The 10289-nt window shown below is 34.8% G+C and overlaps 1 protein-coding gene across 1 annotated transcript; it reads right to left on the bottom strand.

The window, feature by feature from the left end:
• Positions 1 to 2638: 2638 nt before the first annotated feature.
• LOC135792366 (outer dynein arm-docking complex subunit 1-like) lies at positions 2639 to 6540 on the bottom strand. The gene is made up of 10 exons (XM_065302992.1): positions 6041 to 6540; positions 5891 to 5928; positions 5144 to 5296; positions 4824 to 5081; positions 4570 to 4757; positions 4332 to 4506; positions 4081 to 4263; positions 3860 to 4010; positions 3589 to 3801; positions 2639 to 3530 (listed from the first exon to the last, which is right to left on the bottom strand). The coding sequence occupies exons 3-10, from the start codon at positions 5183 to 5185 to the stop codon at positions 3400 to 3402; spliced, it is 1341 nt and encodes a 446-aa protein (XP_065159064.1). The 5' UTR covers positions 5186 to 5296; positions 5891 to 5928; positions 6041 to 6540; the 3' UTR covers positions 2639 to 3399.
• Positions 6541 to 10289: the final 3749 nt, after the last annotated feature.

The raw sequence follows: 10289 nt of genomic DNA, 5'->3' as shown, positions 1-10289 counted from the left end.
GTTGAATGATTTTTGACTCAACATTTTTGAATTTGGGTTTGCACTTCTTACCTTTATGGACAAATGGGTATCTAGCCACGATTTGTATAAATCGGCATTTCGTCATGAGTTTTTATTTCGTGTTTAACTTTGTTTGAAAATGTTAGAGGTTTATCCTCATTGTGGAATATGTCTGAATATTCTTTTACTAATTTTGAATATGATACCTTTCTTCTGGGTTCATATGTTCTGTTCAGATTTTGGTATGTCTTGAATATTGTCTTTTTGAATAACAATTTAAGTTATGAAATTCCTCCGGTGTATAAAGTTTTCCTTCATACAATTCCGCGGTTAATGGTTGTGTGAAGTCGACCACTGCGACTTTGTCGTCCTTATTGACTATTGTGACTAATGCATTATAATTGCTGCTTTTTGTAAGACATTCTGGAATTTCGCAATTGTTACTTTTTACGCTTGGAATAATTACATCACCTTCTTTGATACTTGTTCTGACTCTAATAATTTGTTCTGTTCTAGGTTGAACTTCGTAGCTATTCAATTTTTACTGATTTTCTGATAATGAATTTGAATTTCGGCATTTGGCGTTATCAACTTTTTGTTCTTTACATTAATTGTTGCATTGAGGAATTCTAAATTATCAATGCCAATTAGTCCTTTAAAAATGTTATGAAATTTGAACAAATTGAATTTCATGAATTCGTTTGGTCTTTTAAAAACTTTTGGTACGGGCATTTGGCCACTGTACTGATGTGCTGATGAGGAGAAAGCATTCGAAATGATAAACGGGTCAAAATTATCGTTTTGGAAAGATTTGCTCTGCAATATCAGGATCAATAAAAGAAGTTGTTGAACCTGTGTCTACTAGCAATTTTAAATTATCATACTCCGGGAAGATTACGTACGGTAGTCTACTCGTATTGTCGCAATTGTTTATTTCTATTACTCTTGGGTTTCCGAGGCTAGTACTTGAAAATTTACGGTATTTTGCTCGAAATTGATTTCATCGTATGAATTTTGCTCGGGGTTACCTTCGTCAGGTGAGGGTTCCTCGCGAAACATAGACTCAAGCGACGAGTCTAAATTTTCTGATTCGATGTTGTGGTATTGTTGCGTTCTGTAAAACCCTTGTTTTGGTTTTGAGAAATTGCTGTACGGTACCGATTGACGAGTGCTGGTACTCATGGGGGTTTCCGGATTTGGTTTATAATTCGGATTTGGTTTAAAAACGTTTGTGTCTTTTGAGAAACTCGGTTTTGCTTGCTCATTAAAAGGTCTCGTATTTACAACTTTATTCTGAGGCTGAAAAGGTCGTTTATAGTTTTGATTAGTGTTAAATCTGTTGAAATTGCCAGGTGGCGGATTTACTTTTTGGAAATTAGCGTTTGTATTTGTCTTGATTGTGTCTTTTTGATAATAGCGTACATTGCGTTCTTCATTAATGTACTGTAATGCTACTTGCATATTTTCGGGTCTCATTGCTCTAATTGAGCTCCCCAATGGCTCTTTCAAACCGGCCATGAAGGTTTTTAAAGCTAGTTTATTGTATAGCTCTCTTTTTACTCTTATAGCAATATCGTTTGATTCATGCGCGTTCAGATACGACGATAGTAGATTTTGAATACTTATTACTTTATCGTAATATTGCAACGCGGTTTCGTTCGTCTGCTTTAGCAAGACCATATCGCGTATGAGACATACTTCGTCTCTTTGGTCACTAAAGTTACGAATTAATGTTTCTTTTAACTCATTAAAGGTTTGAACTCCCGAAATGTTCACGGCGATTCGTGCATTTCCGGTGAGTTTGTTTAAAATGGATTTTAATATGAAAATATTAATGAAGTTGCCCGGATCGTTAGCGTCAACGAACGTGTTAACGATGCTTTCGGCGCAACTAAGAAACTCGACTAAATCATTTGTGTCGCCATTAAATTCTGGCACACATTTCAGGTATTCTGGTTTGAATTCGTTCGGCATCTTGAAACAATTTGAATTTTCTGATACTTGATTTCCCGAATCTAAACCTGAATCTATATTATCAATTTGGATTAAGTTTTCCAATGTTCGTGAAATGTCTAGGGATTGGAAAAGGTTTGATAACTCCAAGTCAGACATTAATTTTTATGCTCTCGGAAATCACTCACCCTCTTAGATGGCGTACCGGAGACATAAACTTGAGCAGATGAACTGGTGAACGCAAATTTTCCCGTCCTCGATTGGATGTGGTTTATTCAATGTTTGGAATGACCAACTCGGATTGCGGTCCAGTTTCTTCGTGCTCTTTGGATTTGATCTCGACGATGATTCTCGTGCTGATGATCTCACAAAAGTTCAATAGTCTTTTTCCACTTGAAAGTTCTGCTTTCGCGATTTACGATCTGAGTTAACTGTTAGAACAGCAAGATTTTCTCGATGAAAAACTTCTCAGATCCTACCGACTGCGCCAATTATATTCCCCGTTTGTGTCGAGCGGTTTTATATTAACGATTTCGTTATCGACTCACGAGTTGTTAAATATAATTTATTTATTTATTGGTTCGAATCGCGATCGCGGATTAGAATTGGGTTTAGACTTTGATTCACTTTTGTTGGTTTTCTTAGGATTTGTTAAGTGGGTTCTTGATGATCGATTCAGAAGAACTTGTTAACTTTCACTTGTTTATTCAACGAACTTGGATGATACAATAATCGCTTAGGTCTAGGTCTGCGCTCTATTTATATGGCTCTAATATGCGTTTTAAATAAATATGAAGAGAAGATGCGCAACGAAACAGGAAATGCGCAATTAGGTGACTTTGAGACAATGAATTCTAGAAATTGATAATTACGTTTGAAATAAATAATTACTGCGCTTGAAATAAATATCATGATTGCGTCTTAACTAATGATTCTTGTTTGGTCATCGGGTTCTGTTCATATAACTTGTATGTGCAAAGTAAGGTCCAGGTAATGGTACATCGTTCAAGAGGTCACAAACGTTACCCAAGGAAACGAGCAATTTCTTAAGACAATCTGTACATAATTTCACCCACTTTCATCGCAGATTTGACAAATTCACAATAACACGGAATTTTGAAAGTAATTTTAAGACAATTTTCGTGTTATTTCTGGGGGCGGCAATTGTGCATCATTAAGAATTACTTTTAGATTAAACGTAAAACTAAAATATAATAATCGGCTTCCAAGATAACATCTGATTTCCATCGCAAGGTTTGAAAAAATCGCAGAACCACAAAAATTTTACAGCAATTTATATTTATTTAGCCAATTTCTACCAAGAAGCTTAAAAGAACGAACAACAAAGAACAAACCCCAAATCAATAGTTTAGGTAAACTACGTGCATCACTGTGTCTCTTCTTAACTATATCTAAATTATGTGTCATAATGTGCTGTAAGTAATATTAGTGTAATGATTTTCGAATTGGTGCTCCCATCCACCGTTCTTTAGTGCCCGTAATTAAACCGGCTAACTTTCCGTCAAAAATTTCCATATGTGTTAGTATATTTCTAACTGAAATTTTGTCGCTTTCATCTGGAAATATATTATCTATATTATTTAAAATGCTGTAAATATTATTGGTTTGAATCACCTAATAAATTATGAATGGGTGACATCTCACATTTAAGTATTCCAAACGTATTCTCCAACTCAGTCATTAATATTTTAAGATTATTTTCTGATTGCTCCAGGCTTACTTCAGCATTGCTACTTTCCTCTTTAGCTACAAGAAGCATGTTTTCCAGCTCTTTCAGGGTTACAGCTTGATGTTCGTTTTCTTTTTTCTGTTGCTCTCGTTGTAATTCTTAATATGTATTAGCAATTATACTCTAAATATTTTTATAAATCTATTAATAAATTACCTATTTTCTTTTGTAGTTCAATAGTTTCATCTGTTAATGTATCAATTTCTCCATTCAGAATGTTTACGTAGTTAAATAAAGCAAAATTTTCATTTTCCTTTCTAACAAAAATTGTAGCAATGCGACTTATATCTTGCTCACCAAAAAAATCCTATTATCAAAATGCAAAAACGTGTATAAATGACGATTGAATTTAAAGTATTTAATAATATGAATCTTACACGTATTTCATCAATCATTCGCATATATGAGTCAAACTGATGCTGTTGACTGTCCCAAGCAGCCTGACGTTTCTCATTCTCTTTACGTTCAAGATCTGCCATTATACGACTACAACCTTTGGATCTCATAAACTTTCCGAGTTGTGTTTGTGCATCAAGATGGCGTTTCATTTCCGCCATTTGCTATAATGTTTAAAACAATCTTACTTACGATATTCATCAATAACATATTTTAAAGTCCCAAAATATACCTCTACGTGATCTGTATAAATTAATTTTGACTTGACAAAAAGTGCATTCAGTTTCTGCAAAGACTCTTCACGTTGGTCATACACAGATTTTGCGCTATCCATTGTTTCTAATAGCTGACGCTTACCTACTGCCAAATTTCTCACAAGTTTGTTATATTTTTCGTTAAACAATTGCCTGCATAAATGTTTTATTGAAAGTTATTTATATAATATTAATATTTTAAATCTGGAAACAAACCTATCTTTTAAAAGTGACATCACTTCTTTCCGCAATTCTTTATTATCTGCCAAAATTGCACAATACTGCTTGACCTGTGTTTCGAGTTTATTCTCAAATCTTTGGAGTTGACCTTTTGCATCAGCGTCATCGACTTCATCTTTATTACGCACATCGTATTTTCGGACTGCGTTAATTTTGCTTTCCATCTTTAAGCACAATATTTAAATAAAACATCGACAAATTTTGAACTATAGTTAAAACTGCTACTTTACCACTTTAATTTGGTTCTCAATCTCTTCAATTTCACCATTTTGAATTTGGATTGCTTTGTTATGTGACTCATAACAACGAATGAGAGACCTCACTCTGGCAACAAGACGGCGATCTTCAGCTGTACGCTGTGCTCTGGCTTTTGCCAAGTTAAGATCTGCAAGCTCCTGACGCATCGTTTCTAATATCTTTTTCTGATGCAAGGATTTCATTCCATATGCACCTTTTAGTGCATGTTTGTCGTTCACCAAAATGCGATGCTACCAAAATATATTTATTGAATTCTTTAATATAGAAATAGGTACATTTGTTTTTTACATACCTGACGACGTAATCGTTTTAATTCTTGTTCTTGTTCATCCATAATAAATAATTAAATAGATTTGCTCAAAGATCGACAAGAATAAATGAAACTACGAACCAGAGTAATTGAAGAGCAAACTGTTTATTTGGTAACCAAAGGATACCAATTGGGCTGTTGTGAAAACTATTTGGATCAATACAATACTTTTGTTCGACTATAATGAATGAAATTCTGCACCTCTCAATCAAATACATAAATTGCCAAGGGGGGTGCTTGATAACTTTTATCGATGAGTTTCGATAATTAATATCGCTTAAACTAAAAGAGATAGCAACCAACGAATTGCTGATTAAAGATTATAAAAGTGACATTTTTTAATTTTTGCCCATTTTATTCAATAGCGAATATCTCGTAAACTAAAAGAGATTAGGATCGGATCGCAGCGTCTTAATCTACGGACTATTCTCTATAAGATAGGATAGTTAAAACGGAAATCTGAGAAATGCAATTTTAATTCATAAGGAAAAATGGGCAAAATGGGAAAAGTTGTTATGAAATATTGAAAAATTCTGCATAAGATGAGAATTTAAAATAATTTAATTTCGTGGGAAAAGAGGATCAAAAACCTTTTTTGCCCTAGTTGTGTCCGACCGTGCCGGTCGTCTAATTTGTGTCACAGGTAGGTAGTACGGCATAAATAGAAAATTTGTTTATAAACAGCAAATGTAAATTTGACCGAAAAAAATAATTCAATTATAAGCTTACCAGTGTACAGCTTATCGGACTCCCAGGCACAACGAGTGCTGTAATTAAACGAAAACATAAATTAAAACAAAAATATTTCATACAATTGATTTATGTTATAATTAACAATCAACACAAAATAAACAATCTGCTTAGTTAAAAAATACTTGCACGAGCCTGATGGATCTTTCTTAATGATGAGAATCAACATGGGGGCGATATATATCCGATGAATTTAGTAACCGACAGTAAACACAACGCCGAGTGAAGAATGTTATCAAATCCACCATCACGTGACTTGTAATATACATAACAAACGCGATCAAAAACCGGCATTTCCGATCATTAAACAAATTACTATAGCCGCAAAGTACAAATAAATAGTCGATTGATCTTCGAGTATAACACAAATTCAGAATATTGAAATCCGAATAAACGATATAAGTCTCTCAAAACACCACTGGATTAACAAGCGACCGGCACGAAAATGGCTGCAATACACCGATAGTGCATGCCGAACCTGCGTAAACAACGACGGAACAGTATATGATAAGAAAGCAAGAGATGCGCAAAGCCGGCGCGTCGACGGCACGCGACACTGATCAAAACCAAACTAGACTTACTCTGCATGCAAGCAAGTTGATGCGGCGCTAGGAGACAGCGCGCGGAGACACATGCGATAGAAAGCATTGTATACAAAACTATTCTCGTGCCCACGTTTGTCGATAAATATAAAAATAAGCCGTATAACTCGATTTTATGATTTTTAGTGCAGTCTAGTGCCATCTATGAATGCGACAGATACGAGTCCCACAATTTAGACTATAATAGTGAATAATTAAAGTTTCCACGTATTTCCACTTTTGTATGCAGTACATATTGTCAATTAACATGTAGAGCGTCTCTTAAACTATAACATGGCCTTTAGAAACTCACAAAATTTGTATTAGTTCACGAGATACAGGCTGCTATCTAAGCCAACTTTTTGAAATGTGAAAATAATGTCGATTTGTAAGCCATTTTTAGGACACTTGTAGAAGGTTCAAGGGTCGGGAAGATGCGTAAGTTAATATGGAACTCTTAAATATCATATGAGCAGAAGATGTTGTGATTTGCTCCATTGGTACAAGATATATGGTGTGTTTTCCAGGAAAAGATATTTCCTTCCATGATCAACTTATACACAAAATTAACACATTGTCAAGAGTCTAGGACGTATTATAATGATTAAAAACCTCAATGTGATAGAGATAGAAAGGAACTTATCTCAGATTCTTAATCTACATCAAATCCTATATAAAATAAGACAATTAAATTGGAAATCTAAGAGATTAAATTTTAATTTATAAGAAAAAAAGGACAAATGAGGGTCAGCTATTCATTCATCCACGTAAGGTGCCCTGAACACGAGTCACTTCTACCGCTACCCTCATACCGCGCCCTGAACACGAGTCACTTCCACTGCTGCCCTTGTACGGTGCCCTAAACCCGAGTCACTTCTACCGCTACCCTCATACGGTGCCCTGAACACGAGTCACTTCTACCGCTGCCACAATTAACATTCAGAAGTACATGGAATGAAGAGTTACAGATTTAAATTACCTTCAGATTAGTAATAATCCGCAATGTGGGGATCTCTCATTCGCTTTCAGATACACCGCAACACGGCGATTTATTGAATTACTATTTTCAAACAACATCTCGATCGGTAAACAAACGCGAACAGAGCAACAGCAATTGAAGTCGACACAAGTCAACATGTCGAGCATGCTGAGTACTGAAGTCCGTGCAGCATTTACGAGGTAAGAGAGCTGGTATAGCAGCGCCGATATAGGGTAAAACACCCAATCGTTGGCACTCCTCCAATTATTGGCACTTTATATTTTAATTCGAAAAAAACAAGGAAACCATAGATTATTCAAGTTTGATATGCATTAAATTGTACAATAGTATATTTTTTCTGTTCAAAGTTGACTACACTGTTCCAATAACTAATATGGCGATTTAGATACAACAGCGGATATTTTGTGTTTGTGATTTGGTGTAGTTATTTTGTTTTTTTCTTAAGGTGAGACCTTTTTTAATCATTGTATATCGCAGCTATTCGGCTAATAGATACTTTTGCATTAATTTGATATTCTTAATTACACGTTTAGGCAATAGATTCAAAGATTAGTTCGTGAATATATCTTTTATCACATTGATTTATTACATGTGCATTTAGATCATGATCATGATAGTCATATTAGAACTAACAAAAAGTTAACAATAACGGAAATTAACTTAATGTTACTTTTTGGTTCTAGAACACTGCGAACTAGGTATATAAAATAGGGATGTTGAGTATTTGTTTTTAAGTAGGTTCATAATCCGACTCATTAATATTTTGTTGGTGGTTAAGCATAAATGTTAAAAGATCTCAAGGATAGCCATTTAAGTACTGATAAAGTGAAACTAGTAGCTAGAATAAAATAAAGTGTTTATGTTAGGCATAAAAAGTGAATTACAAAACATTTTTATGCACATTTTAAATACCTACTATAAGATAGATTACTTATGTAAATAAAGGCAGATATTTAATTAATAAAATATTGTTTTAATTATACGTTAAGTAAGTATTTTCAACTTTATTGATAGGTAGGTACCTACATATCTCCTACTTGAACTACATGCCAATAATTAGACGAGTAGGGGCCAATATTGAGATTTTCTATGCCAATAATAGGATTTTCTGCAGTCTTTTGGATTTTGAGCATATGTTTATTTATTATTATTCAATCACTTAAAAACTGTTATAAAAAAACCAAGGTTAAAGTATTTTCTTTGATTTTGTCACATGTTTTGTTTACTAACCAGTTCTCTTTTAGAGTGCCAATGATTGGGTACTTTACCCTACAAGCGATGACGGATATCCCAAATATAGTCGACGATCGCCAGAACAGGGTGGGCAAAATGCTACCGTTCGCTACCATGCTACCAATGCTACCATGATATTGATAACCGATGGATTGTTCCCTATAATCCGCTCCTTTTGAAAATTTTGATGCCCACATCAACGTAGAGTTGTGCAATTCAATAAAGTCAATTCAATATGTTAATAAGTACCATAATAAAGGCAGTGATCAAGCCACTTTCAGCATACAATCACCAAATGAAGTGGAAAAATATCAGTCTGGACGTTACATCTGCAGCTCTGAAGCTGTATGGAGGATTTTATCATTCGAAGTGCACGACCGGGCTCCCACAATTGTACACCTTGCAGTTCATTTAGAAAATGGACGAAGAGTATATTTCACAGAGAACAATATACAAGAAGTTGTAAATAACCCGCGGGATCCAACATTGACAACATTTTTCAACTTATGTGCTCAAGATGATTTCGCGAAAACACTGACATATGACAGAGTTCCAGGTTACTATACATGGAACCGGAGTTCCAAAACTTTTCAACTGCGAAAACATGGTACTGCGGTTGATGGTCTCCCCAGAGTAAAAAACGGATGCTCTTGGCAGAGTCTACGTGGTTCATCAACAGAGAATGCTTTTATCTGAGAATGTTACTGCATATTGTAAAAGGCCCGACATCCTTTGAACACCTAAGAACTGTACAAGGTGTTATATACAATACTTATCAAGCAGCACGCAAAGCTATGGGGCTCTTGGAAGACGATTCTCACTGGTAAAAAACATTATCAGAAGCAGCTGTCTATAGTTCAGCTACATCATTAAGATATTTATTTGCCGTCATAGTAGTGTTTTGTCAAGTAACTGATTCTGTTAATCAATGGAATAAATTTCAAGAAAATATGGCCAGTGATATTCTGATTCGGCGATGGCGAGAGTTAAACTCAGATGGTGTACAATATGATCAAAACATATTTGACGAAGCAATATTGGAATTGAACAAAGTAGTGCAATTACTTTCAGGTAAATCGATCAAGGATTTTGGGCAGCCGATGTCAGCTAATACTAGTAACTCAGATTTAACTAACAGTGCGGGAAAGAATGTGTTAATTGTAATGTATATTTACGTAAATGAAAATGCGACAGAAAAAATTGGAAAGCCTGTCTTTTATTTAAAGTCAGCCTATTTTGTCTCAATCATCGTCCATAACCGTTTCGACTGTATCATCATCTGAAGATCCTTCATATGTTATTCAAGAGAAAATGGAGGAAGAGTTAGAATTTGTAGAGTTGGGTTTTCCCCGAATCATATCGACACACAAATACTGTTGCCTTTGTGGATCATCATCAAATATTACTATAGTTCCATTTGAAGCTCGTAAGCAAGTCATTTCCAAAAGACGGCTCTTTATTCCCCAAGGAAATCGGTGTTGTAAAAATCATATCATTAAAAAACGGTTCTATGATAAAGATATTAACACTTTCCGAATCCACTCTCATACCGGTGTATTTGAAG

This window comes from Atheta coriaria, unplaced genomic scaffold, assembly GCF_025399875.1.
Source record: "Atheta coriaria isolate IRGN ID8LTWV9N9 unplaced genomic scaffold, Caltech_Dcor_3.1 hic_scaffold_5_pilon, whole genome shotgun sequence".
NCBI classification, from domain to species: domain Eukaryota; kingdom Metazoa; phylum Arthropoda; class Insecta; order Coleoptera; family Staphylinidae; genus Dalotia; species Dalotia coriaria.
Note: the sequence above shows the minus strand (reverse complement) of the source record. Positions and strands in the feature narration are given on the sequence as shown.

Excerpts from the sequence above, each read along its gene's own strand:
- LOC135792366 (XM_065302992.1), bottom strand. The coding sequence starts at position 5,185 with ATGGATGAACAAGAACAAGAATTAAAACGATTACGTCGTCAG. Across the intron at positions 4,507-4,569 it reads ATGTCACTTTTAAAAGATAG|GCAATTGTTTAACGAAAAAT; the intron begins GTTTGTTTCCAG and ends ACATTTATGCAG. Across the intron at positions 3,802-3,859 it reads TGAACTACAAAAGAAAATAG|AATTACAACGAGAGCAACAG; the intron begins GTAATTTATTAA and ends ATACATATTAAG.